Here is a 21285-nt window from a genome sequence, read left to right as displayed (position 1 = left end):
ATTCACATTAGACTCCCTAAATGTAGTATTAGTAACAAATAGTAACATTTGTGTTGGAAGACATAAAGTTTATGCAGAAAACAAAGAGATTATATACAAGTTTGGGTCAGAAATAATATATATATAATTTATATGGTAATGCCATTTATTCCTGCAAACCTGAATTTTCAGCAGTCATTACTGCTGATTTGGTGACATCAAGAAACAGTTCTACTAATCATAATTTTGTTAATTTTTTGAGGATTCTTGGATAAACAGGAATTTTGAAAAGCTGAATTTATTTAAATTTTATTTGCTACATTGTAAATGTTTTTACTGTAATTTTTATATATTTAATGTAGACTTGTTGAAAAAAAAAAATGCTAAAAAAAAAAAAACAGATCTTACTGAGATCAGAATGATACTGTTACATTTGTCCCGCGACATATTTTGCAATTACTGCAATTACTGTTTAGGATGATGCATAAAAACATTCATTTTGAAATAATAATCAATATATTTTTCATTTTAAACTTAACAAAAAACATAAATAGTGTTAGATATTTATTAGTAAAATTGCATGTAAGATAGATTTTAAGTAAGACTTAACAAATGAAAACAGTTCCTGAATAGCTATTTGTATATTGATAAGTATCATCCAATTGCCCTTTGTAATTAGAAATTAGAAGCCAACCTATATATCGTATAGCTGATATTAACGGCCGATATGAGCCAGATATGCCGCCCATATGAACATTTAATGCAGATTAGTGATGCACGGGTCAGATTTTTTTCCAACCAGCTGGTCCCGTTTTTATGAAATTACTTGGCCCACCCCAGCCCACACAGCAAATAAAGTAAAATTTCTTTACCCGCCCCAAATTATAAAATCTCTATTATAAAATATCAAGTCATCAAGAAATCTGATTTTTTCAGAACTTTACAGTTGTTTTTTTTGTGTGTTTGAAGTAATAAAAGTCACAAACTTTTCTTCAATTTGCCAGTAAATCACACATAATCACTGAAATTGGTCAGTTCCATATGCTAAAAAATAATGTTACATTTAATAACAGTGGAAGATATACATTTTCTCTATATAAAAAGTAGATTTTGCACCTGTTTCTGTTGTTAATAAAAGTTAATTTTGTATGCATCTTAACTCAAGCTTAGTGCCTTACTGTCAAATCTGTATAAACAATAAACAAAAGAAAAATAAACAAGAAATGAACATGAAATATTACACTCTGGAAGCAATCACCAACTCGAGCAATCACCAAACGGACAAAGGATTACTTTAAGAATGAACAATGAGGCATAGAAGAGTTTGAAGTTCGGTGTTTAAAAAATGGAGCAAACAGAAAGAGAAAGCGCAATCTATATTATAGCTCTATACATGAAGCATACAGACTTTATTAGAGCCACAGAAAGACAAAATTTAGCTGAAAATGCACAATACACAATTCATTATGTACATTAACAACGATTAACATTTCATCATCAACGATTAACAACGACAAATATAATGTAATTTAATGGAAAACTATGTGAATAGTGTGGCAGGATTTTCGGTCGGCTGAATTTAAATCTGCATCTGTAGTTTCCTGCTTTGGGGTGCATTTCCCAAAAGCACTGTTAGCTTACTATGGTTGTAAGTTCCATTCAACAGAACTTGCAACCACTTCAGCGTGCACCATCACGTGTCTAAACAAATAGCACGTGCTGTCAGTGATATTTATATTTATATTTATTTATATATACTGTTTATGTAGGCTATATACTGTATTCTATACACAGTACCAGTCAAAAGTTTGGACAAATGAATGGGAAGTGTGTCCAAACTTTTGAATATACTGTACTGGACTTTTTTTTTTTAAACATACCCTACACAAAGAATAACACCCAATATATCGGTATCAGTAGCAAAAAAAAAAAAAATAACATATCGGTTGGGCACTAGTAGAATTCTAAAAGATCTAAAGTAAAAAAGGAAAGTTATTTCAGAGGAAAAGGGAAGTTTTTTTTTTCCTTTGGTTTAACATGCATGGATAAGTTGTTACAATAAGACCAGGAGTAAAGCAATTTGAAGTAAAGCAATTAAGTAACTTGAGTGCATTTAGATTTCATGCTGACTTTATGAGCAAGTTAAAGTTCCAAAGTGGTTTTGGATACATAAAACAATAAGGTTGTTTTAGGGTGAAATTATTTTCGTTTTTGGTTATTGCCACTCACTTATGTAATGTGTTTCTCTTGGCACAGACCAAACTTTTTATCTGAAGCTATGTAATTGTATTAAGTAAATTTAAATGACTTAATATGCTCATCTTTAGAGGACCTGGGAGGATAATTTCAACTTTAGATGTTTGGCTTATATCTCTGCTTGAGTTAATTAATTTGCAAAACACTTGACTAAATTCTAGTGGATTTTATTTGGCTGCACGGAGACCAAACTTTCTAAAGAGAACTTCTGAAGGAAGGGGTCTGAAAATCATTCTGACGTACACACTGGCAGGATCTGAGGGGTTACCGTGTGTGGTGTGTATCCTCAGGGTTCGGACGACTGTTTGGTGAAGATCTGGGCGACGGATAATGGGCGTTTGCTGGCGACACTGAGAGGTCATGCGGCAGAGATTTCGGACATGGCTGTGAATTATGAGAACACCCTGCTGGCAGCCGGCAGCTGTGATAAAATGATCAGAGTGTGGTGCCTGCAGACCTGCGCCCCGCTGGCAGTACTGGAGGGCCACGCGGCATCCATCACATCATTACAGGTGTGCGACACACGTTTACAGTCACATTTTATCACTTCTAACAGACACAATGTTGTGAGACATGCATTAGAAATTCTTTCTTACAATAAAAGTGTTTTTTAGGTTTTTTTTTTTTTAGTGAAATAAATAAGTAAAATAAATTACTGCAAAAGATGGCCACATTGCACATCATTGTAAGATAATATTGTAGTGATTAATGGTGATTAATGTTCCATTTGGCTGGGAACTTGGACCTTTTAATGGATTTTCTGCCAGCCAGTGTTACAGAACTCAATTGTTTGTGCATGAAAAAAATATATACTAAGCGTTGTGATTGATTGTTTTATGTTATAATACAAAAATATACTCTTTTTATAAACAATTAACCTTAATTGTACCCTGGTTGAAATAGTGCTGCTGTAAGAAGGCTAACTTTTATTATGCATTGTAAACCAGGCTAGCAATTCAAGTTTATTTTATTTGTGCTTATCATAATACTTGTTGCTTCAAAGCAGCATTACAGAAAATGCTTGTTTCAGTCGTTGCAATTAGTAATAAAATAAAAAGTAGTACTAAAACAAGTCAACAGCATAACTTAATGCAATTTGCAGTGCATGCTAGGAACCTAAGTGCCAGCATGGCACAGTATACAGAGATTATTGTAATGCAGACACATCTAATTATTGTGTGTTCAGCACAACGCTGCTACATTAGTCACTTCCTGATTCTATTGACTGTGAAGTCAAAATAGAGAGTTAATTATAATAAACTGCAGAACTACTGTTAAAATGACCGTAAACTTCAGTAGCCAGATATACACTAATATCTATATATAGTTGTGATCTACACCAATACATTCACCAATATACACTACTGTTCCAAAGGTTTTTGGGTCTGCAAGATATTTTAATGTTTTTTTTTTTTCTGAGTCTCTTATGCTCACCGAGACAGCCTTTATTTTAACAGTAAAAACAGTAATATTATGAAATGATAGAAATCATTCTAATATGCTAAATAAAGCTGCTGTGCTGCTTAATATATTTGTGGAAACAATGTTTCGTCAGGATTATTTGACGAACGGTGTGTGTGTGTGTGTGTGTAGTTTTCTCCTCTGTGCAGTGGTAATAGGAGGTTCCTGTCCTCCACTGGAGCTGATGGCACCATCTGTTTCTGGCAGTGGGACGCACGCACGCTCAAATTCGGGTGAGTTTCCTTTATTTTTACACACATCTGCGGGTTTTTTAGTTTTCTTTGCCATTCAGAGCAAGTATTTAAAGCTCTTTTTGATCAGTTGAATTAATGCAAAGGAGAAACGATGAATTATAGCATGCAGTTTTTTTGAACCAAACTAAAATATATGTTTCAGTGTTTTCATTTTTCATTTATTATTTTTGCAGTTCCATTTTAGTGCAGATATTAAACCTTTCAGCTTTAATAATAGTCATAAAAAGACTACTAAGAGACTATATTTTGGCACTCATCATGTTTCTGTGTGTTGTACATGTGTGTGCAGGCAGCGACCCAGCAAATTCATCGAGCGGCCCAGACCAGGCGTGCAGATGATCTGTTCCTCTTTTAGTGCCGGTAGGCCAGAAGTGTCAAAGCTCTTTTCTAACCTCTACCTGTTCTCATTTTATCAGTAATATTTAATCATTCACACCCTGTCACAGGAACCCATGTGATAAAATGCTGCTGTAACACTGAGCTTGTAGTAAAGCCTGGTGTGTTCAGAAATGGGACAGAGTCTTTTTGTAGTTTTGAGACACTGATCAGTGGTATCTGCCAGTTTGTATAACTGCTTAAAATATAACACATGATTCAGTTGTGATCTTATAAATCATATGAGATAGCAAATGGAATAAAACGTGTGAGGAATCTATATTTATTAGAGCTGTCAACGTAATGCACAGTTCTGTGTGAACAGATTGACAAATTTAATTAAATGGATTGCTGTGGACTGTAGATCAGTGATAGGATAAAATTAAATTGTATGGAAATAAAACAAACAATATAGACTCTATCTCACTTTGTCAATGATTTAGTTTGCCACATTACCTTAATTTTGGGGCTGTTCTAATCTAATATTTATATTACAAATTTTGTAATTCAGCTTCAAATTGTAATCGGCTATCAGCCGTGATATTTAAGACTCATGCCCATGATTATATAAATGCATGTGGTCCCATAGAAACATGATATTAAGTGATTATTCATTCCCATGTTTTGATTGTTCTGAAAGCTGATAGCAGATTATAGAGTGGCTGCGGATCGTTTTGGCTTACATTTTTCTGCAAGTGAGGCTATAAATATCCTGTTGTCAGACAGATATGACAGACTTTTTCAAAAGAGAGTGTTCAGCACTGCAGGAGCTCTTCAAATACACATTACTGAAGAAAGGAAACACTCAACTGGCTTTTACCCAGATTACACAAAGATAGAAACAGATTCTAGTTTCTATGTGTATGTCTTTGGATATACACGTTCTGAATTCATTTGAGCTATTTGAGTTTCTTGTTCATGAATGCAATATATTGTTTATTGCCGATACTTGAAAATTGACAATATGTTTGTTAATGAAAGATTTTTCTGGTTTATATGCTCATTAGTGTTGTGTTATTTAATGATGATGATGTAATTAATGTAATGTTAAGTGATATTTGATGATATTTCAGGTGGCATGTTCCTGGCGACAGGCAGCACTGATCACATCATTAGAGTTTATTACTTTGGAGATGGACAACCAGAGAAGATATCTGAGCTGGAGTCACACACTGTACGTAATGCTTTTTGTGTGTGTGTGTGTGTGTGTGTTTGAGGCTGTTTACACTTCAATAATATTAGTTAGTAATACTATAAAAATGTTACATATATAACAGTAATATAAAAAAAATTGCATATTTCTTCAATTAATATTTTTAATATCACATTAAAAATAATTAATATAACATTCATTTTTTCCTTTCCTGAAGTAGCTATGCTAATTAATATTTTTCCCACATTCAGCATGTTTATGTATATTTTGTATATTCAGTATTTTCTTGCTGCCTGTGTTTGTTCCTGTCATCAATGATAAAAGCATGCAGGTATAATTTTGGAAATTAGTGTAATTATTTGTGGCATTGCGAGGATCCGTACTCACATAAAAATATTGATGCCAAATGTTTTACCTGGTAATTTTCTTATTTATTGTAAAATCAATGCACAAATAAAATTAATTATTAGGGTTTCATGTGAAGATCGTTTATAGTTCACTTCAAATAAAAGCTGTAATATTAGTAAAAAAATTATGGAACAGATTTTTCTTGTTCATTGCCTATATTTAGTCATTTTATTCCCATAAATAAATGAAAATAAATGCATTTAACAGAGGCATCAGTATCAGTATTAGTTGTGGTATATGTGATGCTTGCCTTCATTCACAGTACTTAGTAAAAAAAAAGATACCATTAAACAAATATTTAATTTATACCTTTTTTATGTTGTTTCAACTCTCATTTGGCAATTTAGTGTGAAGATATATTTGTGATTACAAAGTTTGAAATGATGTTTAATTATAGAACAATGTGCAGTTAGTTAATTGTAACATAAATTATTGTCTTTGATTGATCGAAAGCACTAAGGTATATAATAGCTTCAATCTAAAAAAAAAAAGTTATTTTAAAATTGTGTATCAACGTATTGTTTTAAAGCACCTAATTTCATTCTTTACTGGATTCAATGTTGCAGGAATTCATTATTATTTTGAGGTTCCCCTCATGTTTTTTAATGACTTCATCTTTTTTCCTCAGGATAAAGTCGACAGCATCCAGTTCTCCCATGGTGGTGATCGGTGAGCAACACTGGCTCCATTTAACTGTGTACATGAGCGATTGTGAGAGAATGTGTGTGTGTGTGTGTGTGTTTATATGTCAGGTTTGTTGGATTAATGGAACCTGGAGGTTCTTCTTATTATTACAAGCTGATGTTGTCAGCAGAAAAAAAACAGCCTTGTTCCTAACACACAAACATGCATTTTAGATACACATCATACAAGAATTTAGGTGCATGAAAGGTCTTTCTACTTAAACAACAGGCATGTGAGTTGCCCCTCTTTTATGTTCCTCACTCGCACTACTTTAATGAGCAAGTGTTTTTGCATTGGGGAGGGTGGAAATAGAGAGTGTGACAGAGGAGAAGAGGGAGAGTAAGAGAGAGAAGGAGAGTAACAGGTCCCAAAGGAATTAAAAAGATGGATGTTCACATGAACAGATTTTTTGCACCCAAGGACACAGCATCCAGTGTTACATATGTAAGGGAAGAAATCTCACCAATCAATAGAACTGCAGAGTGCACTGTCAAAAAGAAGATGAGTAGATTGCACACAGTAACAGACAATGCACATCTTATTTAGCGGAGTAATACGGTCTGACTCATTTATAGATCCACGCTACCTCAGAGTAATACACTCCTACGTTCTTACAAACTTATCAGCTCTTGGAAAATTACATTGAGTCACAACGTCACTACCTTGCAGTGTATAGAGTAAAATTGTATGTCACCGCTTTATAGACTGCAAAATGATTTTCTTAATCAGTGTTTTTGACTTTTTTTTGTACAAATATCTAAACAGCCCCAAGTAAATTTACTTGAGAAGGACGATTGGTTAAGATGTTAAGATTAAAAAAAAAATGTCTTAACCGAATTTTGTGAAGATAAAACGGTTAAAAACAAACAAAAAATTAATAAATCAAACAGACTAAGACATTCATTTATTTGTTTGTTTGTTTGGTTTTTTTTTGGGGGGGGGGGGGGGTAAATTCAGTATGCATTCTCTGAAAATGAAATTATGTAATTTTACTTCCCATTGTTTAGATATTGTTACTGGAAGACAATCCATTACTGTTTTTGCTGTTCACATACTGCGTTCATCACTGTTTTATAGAGTGGTGCACATACACAATTTAAGCAAATGTAAGCACATTAATACTATGCCAGCGGAGGTCTTAAAGGTACAGTAGCAAAAACCGACCATACAATTTTAAGGGTCAGAAAGAAGAAAATATTGTAATAACTAAATTATGAATGGTTTTAGTGCAAAATCAAACACTGAGTAATTGTATTTTATCTCAAGGAAGCTGATAAAATTAGTTTCAGCTAATTTCCCTTCTTCTGCAAGTTAATTCAAAATATTAGAAGTGGAATTTATTATTGTTATACCACATTTTACTAAACATTTTAGGGCAGCAATGAAGTTTTACATTTTAGTGGATTAAATGTTTATCAGTGTGCCTCATTCCTTTTCATGAATATTGGTATAGATGACATTTTTGAGTATAAACCTCCGCGTGTGTAGGTTTGTGAGTGGCAGTAGAGACGGCACAGCGCGGGTATGGCAGCTGCAGCAACAGGACTGGCGAAGCATTCTCCTGGACATGGCCACTAAACTACCTGGGTATGAAAAATGTTAATCACTGTTTCTAAAGTATGGCTCAATTAATTGTGCATTAAAGTGACATTTTGTTTGCTAAACAAATGACCATTAGCAACATAATTACTTTGAAGTCTCCTGAGGGCAATTGATTCTGACCGCACAGATCAGAACAGATTCGCCATGCAACTCCAACAATGGATCATCTTAACCAAATAAAACAATGTAAAACTATAAGCAAACAAATCCCATTTGGGTTTGATTTATTATTATTAGTTTTTGTTTTTTTGTGATAAATTAATCTTCAGGTACACTTTTCTCATTTACTGATACAGTTCCCATCAGTCTGTAGAAACATAAACATTCAGTTATCTGCATGTTCACATGTTAACCTCCACCGTGGGGGAGTCACACTGAAATGTGAAAGTCTGGAATTCAAAAAAAATAAGTAGTAAAATATAAGCTTTTAAACAAATAAACCTTATGACATAAAAAAGAAAAATTATTACTGTAAAGATTTTTAGACATTCTAGTAATTCATGTAAAATTTTTATTCAAAATTGTTAATCTGCTAATATAATTGCATTTAATGCATTGTTTATGTGTCTTTCTCTATGCTGGTTTGTCTCTCATTGCTCTTTCTTTTCAAAAGTAGACCAACTGTAGAGCAACGTTAGAAATGGCACACTATTTTGAAAAAAAAGCAATTTTTTTTATTTTCTGTCTTTTTAGCAAGTACAACCCTCCACCTTTAGAGGACAAAGTTACCAAACTGAAGGTGACTATGGTGGCCTGGGACTGCAGTGACAGCACAGTCATTACCGCTGCGAACAACTTGACATTGAAAGTGTGGAACTCTTACACAGGGAACCTTATTCATGTGTTGATGGTAAGAGTGTAAAGATCTCTCCAGAATGACTGAAAGGAGGCAATATGTGATGAATGATGTTGTCGTTATGGCCCTTCACCCACAGGGCCATGAGGATGAGGTGTTTGTGTTGGAGCCACATCCGTTTGACTCTAGAGTGCTTTTCTCTGCTGGGCATGATGGGAACGCAATCGTCTGGGATCTGGCAAGAGGAGTCAAAATACGCTCATACTTTAACATGGTAAACTAACTGGCAACACTTCATTTCAGTTTGCATCACAAATCTATGCAAATCTTTTGATTTATTGGTGATTACTGTGTCTCCCAACATTCGTTCTCTACATGTGTGTTTGTGTATAGATCGAGGGTCAGGGCCACGGTGCGGTCTTTGACTGTAAGTGCTCCCCAGATGGGCAGCATTTCGCTTGCACAGACTCCCACGGTCACCTGCTCATCTTTGGTTTCGGCTCTAGCAGCAGATACGACAAAGTAATGAATGTTTATATCTGTCTCAGATCCTATTTTCAGAATGAAATATTAGCATACTATTTGCTGCATTTTGCTCACTCTGATTTGAATAATATATTGTCACGTTGTTGTCACATGACCTAATCACATTGCATGTTTAATTCAGTCCGTGGTTTCATTTTAAATCTAGTTTAAGTTTTAGCAATTTTGTCATGTTTTTTTTTATGTACTATTTAATATTTCTGTTTAGCTTTAATTCAGTTTTAATTGTAGAAATTGTAATACTTCAACTTAACCGTTTATATTTGAATTAGTTTTCAAGGCAACCGTTTTTTCATAGAATATGTTTTATTTTTTTAACTTTATTTCAAATACTAAAAAGGACATTTAATAGTTTTCATTTTAGTTAACAATAACAACAAATAAGCCAATAACTCCCCAAAATGGTCCTGATTACTTGACAGTGTTGGTATCCTGTATCGGAATACATAAAAAAAAAAAAAACAACTAAAAGCTCAAATTATTTTTTTTAAATGTTGCATGTAAGTTTAGGCATCACAATGTTATAATGTACATTATGAAAATGGATGTTCAGTGTGATATTTGCTAAAGATTGTATTTAACAGTGTTAATAAATTATTGAGTGGTAAGTGACAGAAATGGGAAACAGTATTTTTAAAAACCAGTCAATAACTGTTAATATAACTAATATGTAGTGCATCTGTAGAAGAAGTTATAAGAATAACATGGTTCTGTGTTCAGTACTGCCTCTCTCTGTTTGTCTTATTCAGTTAGTATATGTGTATTTGATGTGAATGCATCCATTGTTCTGTTCTTTAGATAGCAGATCAGATGTTCTTCCACACTGATTATCGGCCGCTTATTCGTGACGCCCATAACTTCGTGCTGGACGAACAGACCCAGCAGGCACCTCACCTAATGCCACCGCCTTTCCTGGTGGATGTGGATGGGAATCCTCACCCTCCACGCTACCAGAGACTGGTTCCAGGCAGAGAGAACTGTAGAGAGGAACAGCTCATACCCCAGATGGGGCTCACATCATCAGGTAAGAAACACAAACAGACAGTGTCTCTTTGTTCCCTTTCTGTGTTTTTTTTACTTGAGTAATTATTGGCTATTTGTGTATACAAATATACACCTGCATTCTGTCACTGAACACTAATAAAGTGTTCAAATGTCTTATATCCTCACCCAGGGCTGAATCAGGTGGTTAGTCAGCAGGCTCCAGAAGGCTCTAGTCCTCTTGATAGTATGATCCAGAGACTACAGCAAGAGCAGGACCAGAGGCTGGGTTCTGACAGCAGAGCAAACAGAGGTAAAATATTTGTGTGTGTGTGTGTATATATATATATATATATATATATATATATATATATATATATATATATATATATATATATATATATATATATATATATTTTTTTTTTTTTTTTTTTTGACTACAGGTAATTAAAAGAAAATGCTATTACTATTAAACATTATATATTGGGAATTAATTGAGTTGGGAATCACTGACTCTTGAAGCATTATTAATTTTATGTTTATTTAATAGATTTAGTTATTAAATTATTTTTGCAAATTATGTTTTAAATGTGCAAAATATCTTGCAAAATATTTTTGTAAAGTAGTGTAGTGATACAATCCTAAAATGTTGGATATCAAATCAATAACGGTGAAATTTCATGTTTCTTGATGCCAATTTATTTTCCACATTTATTAAATAACTTACATAGTTAAAAGTATTTTATACAATATATATATATTTATAATAAAACAATAATTTTTTAAATGATAATAGGATTATTTATATATGCTATTTTTGTTTTTCATCTGATATTAATATTTCATTTAAAGTTTTATGTCAATTTCTCTTTTGTAATATATTTTAGTATAAGTCAACAATAACACTGAATAAGACTAATTAAAATAGCAAACAGCACTTGATGTTTTTCAGCCATATCAATTATTCAAGTAAATTAAAAAATACCAAGAGTAATCAAATGTAAACAAAAAACTGTTGCAGAATATTATAAAAACAAAACAAACACAATAAAACAACAAACATCTCATTTAAAAAAAGAATGCATTTTAAAAAAAAATTCAAAGCGACTTTATGTATAAAAATGTCATCAGATGACCTCTATTAACCAGTGAGGGGTGATTGTAATACTGTTGACAGTAGTGTTTATGCTGATTGCATGTCTGGTTTGTGTGTGTAGGATCTGTCAGTTCTCCCACAGAAGTCACTTCTCCACCCAATGTGGGTCTGAGACGCAGTGGACAGATCGAAGGTGTTCGCCAGATGCACAGTAATGCTCCACGCAGTGAGATCGCCACTGAGAGAGACCTGGTAGCCTGGAGTCGACGGGTTCTTGTTCCTGAACTATCACCAGCTGAAGCATGGTAAAACACACACAGAAATAGAGTTGACACCAAAAGTGTGAGACTGCACTGCTAATCTCAGGGCTCAAATATCGCTCAAGATTGAAAGTAAAAATGAACGTCCTGACATTTGCCAAGTATGGTAACCCATGCTCGGAATTGGTATTATACATAATTCTACTGATTCTTGCAGTTTTCGTGCTTGTAATGCAAATATTTCAGTGTAAAAGAAGCTCGGTACAGAATGTATCATTTGCACGTGCTTTTGAGTCTTACAATTAATTTAATACTCGATTCAGAACTTGCTCACTCTCTGTGAGACCACTTTCTGTGAGCTCACACCCAAAGCCTGCACACATAGAACTGCATCTCATTGTACGTAAACGGCAAAATACATACAAAATTATGTCAAAATGGCCATCTTGATGAGTATTCATCTGAACAGTCGATTTATAATAAAAATGGTTGGTATATAGTCTATTAAATAAATGTTAGTAGTTGAGAAACAAAACTTATGTGTAAAATTAGATCCGTGCATGAGGTCTTAAAGCGATAGCAACCTAAATTAACCTGCTGCTGTCTGTTTATTTATACATTGAAGACAAACCAGTGTTATTTTAAAGTTAAATAGATTATTCAGTTTCTGTGGTGTTTCTGTACATGAATATTATTGTTATACCTCCTTGAAAAAGTAATTAACAGTTAATTTTAGGTGTTTCTTGTTATTCTATTTGTTTGTGCCATTGCTTGTCATTTATATATTCTTATTTTATTACTGACTGTTTACTTTTTTTTTTTTTTTTTGAGTTAAAATGAATTCAATTCAAAGTTTGAAATTAAAGTTCTTTTTAAGAATCCTCCTCACAATATAAATATGAATCAACAACATTATAAATTAAATTAAACAAATACACTGGCTGACAAAACATTTAGGTTGGATGATTGTAAAAAATACTCTAACTCCCCCTTAAATTAAACCCCCCTCCCAAAAGAGCCACCTAAAGGGGGAATCCCCCCACCCATTTTCCAAAATGAAATTTAGGCTTTCAAATGCTATGTTAAACCTAGCATAGAAATGATTTGAAAAATGCAAAACAAACAAACCTTAGATGTGGAATGAAGTTGAAAAAATGTTCTTTTCTTTCTATTTTCTTTCTTCGTTTATTTATGTCCCCTAGGGCAATTGGTTTTACAGCAAGGCCAGCATACAAAAAAGACCATTTACTATAGACTGTTTCAACGGCATCAACATAAACAAACGTTACTGCGCGTGCACGCTTTTGTGGACCTAACTTAACTTCCGGTAGACTCTAAATAGAATCAATAACAACAGCCAAGTCCTTCTAGAGTAGATATTTTTTGATAACAAACTAAATATTTTTGCTGCGTGGATCAGGCGGACTTAATGAAAATGCAAATTCATTATTTGCCAACAGGAGATGTTTTAAAGCATAGAAATAAAGCGCGAGAAATAGCGGTTTCCCCAGTAACAGCTGTAAACAAAGCAGAGCTGGTACGCTCATACGCTGCTATCAGGCATATAACATGCAAGTCCTACTTCAGAAATACAGCGATATAAAAACACCTGTGCCTCGCTTTGATATTTAAACATAAATGTAAGGAATTATTATTAGTAAACGTGCAGTACGTAACATTACGTTACTCATGTTTATTTAACGAAGCCTTTTTGAAAATCGATCAGTTGTAAAATTGTGGCGAGTCTCCAAAAATAAATAAATGTATGGGAAACACATCCCGCAGCACAACCACCTGAGCCCAACTTCAGTCTACTCAGCACCTTGACTTTAACTGCGTTTGTAGAAGGCACTGCAGCCAGACCGATGTACACAACACAGACCGGAAGTTAACTTAGATCCAGGCGCGTGCGCCCGATGAAACCGTCTATAGATAAAAAATTACATAAAAAACATGACATCAAAAGACCAAACAACTACCTGTCCCCACATGCCTGAATTTAGAATTTAGGAATAAATTAATGTTTGTACCTGTTACTCCTAACAGAAGGAAATCTAAACCTAGATCCTGAGGGTAAAAACTGAAACTCAGAATAGAGAGGATGGGAAGTAACCATTAATATAGATTGGGTTTTTTTTTTTACTACCTGGTGATTACCGTATAAAGTACAGTAGGGTAGCTCTGCTGAACTCATAAAATCTTACTGCTTGTGTTAAATGTTTTCCCCAATGCAGTCTTCGCCTTCACACTAATACTGCCGTACCAGCATTACATAGCAAATGTTAAAAAATATTATACATAATATTTTCACAGGCACTTGCTACTCAAACAAGACCTTCCCTTGTCTTAATGTTCTCTTGTTTTTTTACAGTGTAATGCAGTTTGCTCCAGTTAGACAGCGTTGCTGATGCTGTTGTGTGTCTGTTTGTGAATGCAGTAAGCAGGAGATCTGGCGTACAGCTAAAGGAGAGGAGGAAATCAGCATCTACAGATCAGAAAGGAGGAGACGCAGCATACACAGCCAGTACCACAGAGAAAACCGGGTGAATTATCACATCTGATCATCAATTTGAAAATATATACAAAAAAATCTAGATAAACAAGTCTGCCTCACTATTTGATTGGAGGAAATGTACTGTTTGCGTCATCAGCTTTGTACGCAACCAAACTTTTATATCTAACTGAATGTATCTTAATAACATATTGCTAAAGGAATTGTTGCTGATCAACATGCAAATTAAATGCAGTATATTTACTGAAGTGTGTATTTCTCATATCAGCATGCTATAGAAAATTCTGTAGAGGAGGGGCGTCGTTACCAGGGTAACCAGCATAACTACCATACACGATTGGCCGTGGAGGAAACGAGTCGTCAGAGTGAACCCAACGAGGAAGAGCACAGTGCCTCTGAGGTACTGTCAAAAGACGCAGTGTCCCTTTGTGGAATAGTAAAGTCAATGTAACTGCTCATGTAATGGTCTTACACTACCACTTTACAATACAGTTTACAATAACTCTTTTCTATTTGAATATATTTTCAAATGTAGTTGATTCCTGTTTGGGCAAAGCTGACGAATATGAAGCATTTATTTGAAATATAAATCTTTTGTAACAATATGAAAGGCTTCACTGTCATTTTTTATATATTTAATGCATCCTTGCAGACTTTTACAGGTAGTGCACATGAGGATGATTTAAGAGGAAATATGGAACTTTCATCAGGAATTGATTGAATCTGGAAAAAATGTTTCTTTATGACAGATGGTTGAAATGTAAAAGGTTCCTGGTGGCACCAATCAAAAAGACAAGTTTCATTTCAGTGGCGTGGCATGTTATTAGCTTTTGTTAAAAGACTGTCATAGATTAATCATTAACTATATAGGAATGTGTATTACGGAAGCACATAGGGTCAGATTTCAATTCATGTTGGCTTGGAAAACTGAAATGGTTTGATTTGTTGTGGTGTTTTTCCATCTGTAGTGTTAAAATCTCTGTTTAGAAGTGTGAGTGGTCCATTCATTGTGTCAGTGTTGCATCCTTAGCAAGTTTCTCAATTTATAAAACCAATAATAACCAATTCACTTTTTTTAACAGGCTTTTTTTCTTAACCAATAAATATATCAAGACAAAAATGCAGAATTATAAAATTAATTTTCTGGAGTAGTGATATCAGACTTGATGTATTGACTTGAAAACCAAATATCCAATTTGAAATATATTGAAATCTTATGTTGAAACCAATGGTGTGTTTTGAAAATGGCATAAAAAGAGTGATAATCTGCATTCTCTATGTATCTGTTGTTGTTGTTTTTAGGGTGAAACCGAAGCAAGACCTCCGAGCAGAGAATCATCAGATGAGGAGAGAGAGGAAAAAGAACCCTGGCCTGATGATAACAGCAGCTCCAGGTGAATATTAATTACCCTCAGACTTCATAAGCCACACTGCCATATATCTGACATACACATACTTCAGCCAGAGCTACACATATATGCTGGGTCTGTTTATAATTACAGCGATTACTCCAGCGATTACTCAGACTGGACAGCAGATGCTGGAATAAACCTCGAACCGCCCAAGAAGACCAGCATGAAGAAAAAGAAGAAGAATGCCAGCAGCTCAGAAGAAGATGGAGAGAAGAAAAAAGACTCCAAGAAGGAGAGGAGAAAAGAAAAGCAAGACAAAGATGGAGCACTACCAAAGAAGAAGAAGCCAAAGGAGAAACGGAAGGTCAGTGGTCCTTTGTGTGTTAATTCAGCAATGGACACCTTCCTTAAAGGGGGGGTGAAATGCTATTTCATGCATACTAAGTTTTTTACACTGTTAAAGAGTTGGATTCCCATGCTAAACATGGACAAAGTTTCAAAAATTAAGTTGTACGTTTGAAGGAGTATTTCTGTTCGTTGCTGCTGCTGCTGCTCTCGTTCAGTTTCAGCCTCGGGATCTGATTCTGGATCATAAATAAACGGCTGAATCTGACTGTGAGCCATGGTTTATTTTGGATGATGGTTTTTTCCTCAAGGTAATGTCAGAGCCGTTAAATATGTTTTTCAAAGGCTCTGGGTAATGTCACAGCTTCCAAACGCTCTCAACGCAAAAGCCTACTGGCGCTCGTGATTCTTTAGCTCCGCCCACATGTCACGCCTCCAGCCGGTCGTGTTTTTCCGGGAAAAATCGGTACAGGCTATCTTTCTCTTATGTATATAATAAAACTAAAGACTTTTTGGAGTTATGAAGGATTCAGTACTACTATATAGGTACTCAAGATTAACATGATATTGAGTGAAAACGAGCATTTCACCCCCCTTTAAACCATGCTGATCAAGCTCACTTTTTATTTAATTTGTCCATTTGACAATGTTCAGTACTGTAATTATGGGTATTAAGGAGACTTCTGTTTTTATGTTTTTATTTTTATTTTCCATAAATCGTTATGAACAGATGTCATTTCCACCATATCACCATTAATTTTTAAGATGAAAATGACATTGGAATAAAATAACAGATTCTTTTCTCTTAATAAGGCTAATTTCATAGCTAGCATTTTAAGTATCCTAAATACACACAAATGGATAATAGTTCAATAATATATATGAATAATATTAGTTTTTAAACTTTTTAAAAGATTTTTCTTTTCTCTCTCTCTGTTTGAATTATTCACGTATCAAGTCTCATGTTTCATCTCAAGTTCTACAGTAACACTTGTCCCATTGGTAACCAAACTTTTTAAATAACTTTATTAATGGGAAATATTTGGTTGTGTTAAAAATGACACCATAGCGGAGTCATCAGCATTTATTTGAGTAAAAAGTTTTATGTAATAAAAGTTCAAATATTTTGTTTATTTTACTTCTTGATGAGGTCATCATGGTTCTAAAAATCTACATCTGAGACGAGAAAATCCACAGACAATTAATTAATTGATGTTGAAATCGGTTTTGTAATTTAATTACAACAGAATAACTCCTGGGACATTAAGATAGCTCTGTTTAAATTCCATTGACACTGTTTCAGTGAACTTTCAGATTTGCATGAAAGTCATGCTCTGTGTAATCAGAACTTATCATATATATGTGTGTGTGTGTGTGTGTGTGTGTGTGTGTGTGTATTTATATGTTCAGAGAATGCCTGAACTGCAGAACAAGGGTTTGACATTAGAGGAATGGCTGCCTTCTGCCTGGATCACTGACACCATGCCACGGAGATGCCCCTTCACCCCACAGATGGGTGATGAGGTAAAAACCACATTCCTCAGTACAACATAACAATTCAAATGTGAAATACCATTATTTATATGGTATGTGGAGACATGCTTGTAACATTAAGCTGCTTGTTACGTATGTAAAACAGGTATATTATTTTCGCCAAGGCCATGAAGCTTATGTGGAGATGGCCAAAAAAAACAAGATCTTCAGTATAAATCCTAAAAAACAGCCCTGGCAGAAGTTAGAGCTCAGGGTAAGTCTTCAATAAAACGACCTTTTAACCTGACAGTATTTTTATAGGAATGAAAATGGTTTGTGACTGTGTGCCTACAGGAGCAGGAGCTGTTGAAGATCGTGGGCATTAAGTACGAGGTGGGTTTGCCGACTCTGTGCTGTCTGAAGCTGGCCTTCCTGGACCCAGACACTGGCAAACTGACAGGCGGCTCGTTCTCCATGAAGTGAGTCACAGTGACTTATTCACAGTGATCTTCAGTGAGTGACCTTTAACCTGTGACTTGCATTTCTATTGTTGTCTTAGATACCACGACATGCCTGATGTCATCGACTTCCTGGTACTTCGGCAGCAGTTTGATAATGCAAGACAGAGGAACTGGATGATAGGTTAGTGTGGGAAAATGAGTACGTTTTTTTTACAGATGTTAATTTTTACAGGATTAAATGGGTCAGTGAGACACAGGGATGTTCGAGATGGTGAAAAAGATAAAACAAAAATCCAGTCTAGTTCAAAATGCTATGGTCACACAGGTTTGTTTACACAAAAAACTTGTGGCCACCAGAAACATATGTAGTTCCTTCAACATAAGATGTCGCGGCGACGAGAAATTAATGTCGTTCCCTCAACAGAGCATCTTGAGGCCAAGACATAAGGATGTCGTTACCTCGACAAAATGATCTCGTGGCCATGTCATATTATCACGTCCCCATAAGTTATTATGTCATGGGCACTAACTAAGTGAACTGAACATGTCACCTCCCGGGCACTGTAGTATTGTATTTGTAACACTTTTTTTTTTTTACTTTGTTGCTTTCAGTTAATGATTGCTTGTTCCTGATACAGAGTTGATGTGCATGTGTAATTGTGTCTTATTTGAGATGGGTTTATTTTGTCAGGTGATCGTTTCCGGGCAGTGATAGACGATGCCTGGTGGTTTGGTACGATTGAGAGTCAGGAGCCTTACCAGGCCGAATATCCAGACTCTCTGTTCCAGTGCTACAATGTCTGGTCAGTTCTCTGTGTCCATCTACACATCTTTACATGTGTTATATAGTAGTTCAATTGTTGTTACATTGTTTCCTAACCAGGCGTGAATCCATGAGGCCACCATAATCATTGTGGCCTAATAATGGTCAACATATATATTGCCATATATACAGTATATTGATACATATTGTTGTGCCCTGTTGGTAATATTGTTTGCTTCCTTTTATATATATAAAGTCTTAAATTTAGCAAATTTAAGGCCATAAAAGTCTTAAATGGAACAAGAAAGTCTTAATTATGATTTCAAAAGGTCTTGAATTTGGGGATGGAAAGACAAGAATTAAGATACGGCTAATTGTTTCATAACTTCACCCCCTATTTGACTCTTAAATTTATGACTAGACATGGTTTATGTGGAGGCTTAGAAATGAATCTATAGTGAGCTAAGTGTGGTGTTGCACACTTTTTTGTGTGTGTGTGTGTGTGTAATAGTAAATGACAATATTGACAGCTTTGTGTTATTGTGTGATGCAGCTGGGATAATGGAGATACAGAAAAGATGAGCCCATGGGACATGGAGGAGATTCCCAATGAAGGTATGACGTGTCCTTCGCAATCACTAAAGCTTTCATTAGAATAAAATAACTTTGATTTGACCAATTAATTAATATCTAATTATAATATTTTTTGCTTTGAGCACAGTTAATTTAAACTTGGATTAATTTGACTAGAAATAAACCTCTAGAGATTATGGGCCCTATTTGACGATCTAAATGCAAAGTGTAAAGCGCACAGCGCAGGTGCACTCAAGGCGTGTCCAAATCCACTTTTGCTATTTTAAAGATAGAAAAATTACACATTTTTGGAATGGGTTGTCCCTATTCTCTTAATGGGCATAACGTTCAATAAACCAATCAGAGTGTCATCTCCTATTCCCTTTAAGAGCGAGATGCACTCGTGCCAGAGCGGATCGCTATTTACATGGTGGAATTTGTAGTTGGAAAAGCTAAACGCTTCTCAAGCGAAGAAACCGATCTGTTTGTGCTTGAGCAAATCATCTACGGGACAAGCAGGAATCCACCAAAGCTCCGCGCGTCGAGTCAGTTAATATATATGTGTGTGTATTGGCACGGTTGTTCAATTAATTCGCCAATTTCATTCATCATTATAAGTAGTAATAGGCTGAATTGCAGATAGGTAGCTTAATTTTAATTCATGCAATGACTATCCATCATTACATTTTTATATTTATGTAGCACTCTTTAAATAACAAAAAAATATTACATTTAATATAAAAAAAATTAAATGTTTTCTAAATAATGTAATATTTTACTTTTAATACAAGAATGCATTAAATTAAAAAATTTAATTAAAAGCCCCCCCCCCCCATTATTTTTTAGATATGTGCCCCTGTACCACAAAAACAGCCTTAAGTGTTAATTCTTCAATATTAATTGATACATCATCTGAAAGCTGTATAATTATGCTTTCCACTGATGTATGGTTTATTAGGATCGGACAATATTTGGCTGAGATACAGCTATTTGAAGATTTGGAATCTGAGGGTGCAAAAAAACCTGAAATTCTGAGAAAATCACCTTTAAAGTTGTCCAAATGAATTTTTAGGAATGCATATTACTCATCAAAAATTACGTTTACAGGAAGGATATTTACAAAATATCTTCATGGAACATGATCGTTACTTAATATCCTAATGTTTTTTGGCATAAAAGAAAAATGGATCATTTTTTCCTGTATTGCTGAAAATATACCCCAGTGACTTAAGACTGGTTTTGTGGTCCTGGGTCACATCTAAGATTGTTTTGGTTGTGTATTGAACCACCTGTGCTGATACAACTAGTCTGCAGTAATCTCTCAAAACACAATTAAACTGTTGTAAGATCACATTAGATAAATGCATTAACTGTGGTTAATTGAATGCTGCTAAACTTATTTAATTAATCTCATAGCACATTCATTTTCACAGCACATAAGCACATGTTGAGAAATATAACACTGCTCTGATTTCATAGAGGGTACCACACTCCCATAAAATAAAATATTTCCAGCTCTGATAAAAGACCTTGAGTGCCGTTCCTTAGGTGACAAGCTTTGTGACCTTTATTTTTTGGTATTTTATGTTTTAAATTTCCATTAAAACATGTTTGAGCATGTTTATTGAGCAAACTTTTCCTATTGGGAACTGTTGCCAGGCGCTCAAAATGTTACTGATTTCATGATGTCACTGTCCTTGTGGTGACTTTAGGTATATATCCAATCCGAACTGAGTTGTGATTGTCTGTCTCTTGTTTTCCTCCATCTCATTTTCTCTGTCTGTCTGCAGCAGCTTTTCCTGACGAGTTAGGTCTGAGTGTGCCTCTGACTGAGGAGGAGCAGAAGGCCTTATTGTACAAGCCCCTAGAAGGAGAGTGGGGCTCACGCACACGTGACCAAGAGTGTGAACGCATCATCAGGGGCATCGACCAGCTTTGCACTTTGGGTATGACGTTTT

At 34.8% G+C, this 21285-nt stretch overlaps 1 protein-coding gene across 2 annotated transcripts in view; it reads left to right on the top strand.

Moving 5' to 3' along the window:
• Nucleotides 1-21285, top strand: part of LOC113065591 (PH-interacting protein-like) — a 36725-nt gene that overhangs the window by 7657 nt on the left and 7783 nt on the right. Inside the window, exons 8-30 of one of the 2 annotated variants that reach the window (XM_026236963.1) lie at nt 2526-2747; nt 3829-3929; nt 4240-4310; nt 5399-5499; nt 6515-6555; nt 8059-8157; nt 8866-9022; nt 9108-9242; nt 9362-9490; nt 10310-10535; nt 10686-10805; nt 11710-11893; nt 14286-14391; nt 14629-14760; nt 15663-15754; nt 15863-16076; nt 17468-17581; nt 17697-17804; nt 17885-18009; nt 18090-18172; nt 18683-18794; nt 19308-19369; nt 21121-21273. In XM_026236963.1, the coding sequence (XP_026092748.1) occupies nt 2526-2747; nt 3829-3929; nt 4240-4310; nt 5399-5499; nt 6515-6555; nt 8059-8157; nt 8866-9022; nt 9108-9242; nt 9362-9490; nt 10310-10535; nt 10686-10805; nt 11710-11893; nt 14286-14391; nt 14629-14760; nt 15663-15754; nt 15863-16076; nt 17468-17581; nt 17697-17804; nt 17885-18009; nt 18090-18172; nt 18683-18794; nt 19308-19369; nt 21121-21273 (2887 nt within the window). Of the gene's footprint in view, nt 1-2525; nt 2748-3828; nt 3930-4239; nt 4311-5398; nt 5500-6514; nt 6556-8058; nt 8158-8865; nt 9023-9107; nt 9243-9361; nt 9491-10309; nt 10536-10685; nt 10806-11709; nt 11894-14285; nt 14392-14628; nt 14761-15662; nt 15755-15862; nt 16077-17467; nt 17582-17696; nt 17805-17884; nt 18010-18089; nt 18173-18682; nt 18795-19307; nt 19370-21117; nt 21274-21285 lie in introns of both variants that reach the window. The other variant, XM_026236961.1, reaches the window with a different exon arrangement.

Source organism: Carassius auratus, chromosome 48 (genome assembly GCF_003368295.1).
Source record: "Carassius auratus strain Wakin chromosome 48, ASM336829v1, whole genome shotgun sequence".
NCBI lineage: Eukaryota > Metazoa > Chordata > Actinopteri > Cypriniformes > Cyprinidae > Carassius > Carassius auratus.
This window is presented reverse-complemented; position numbering and strand designations above follow the sequence as displayed.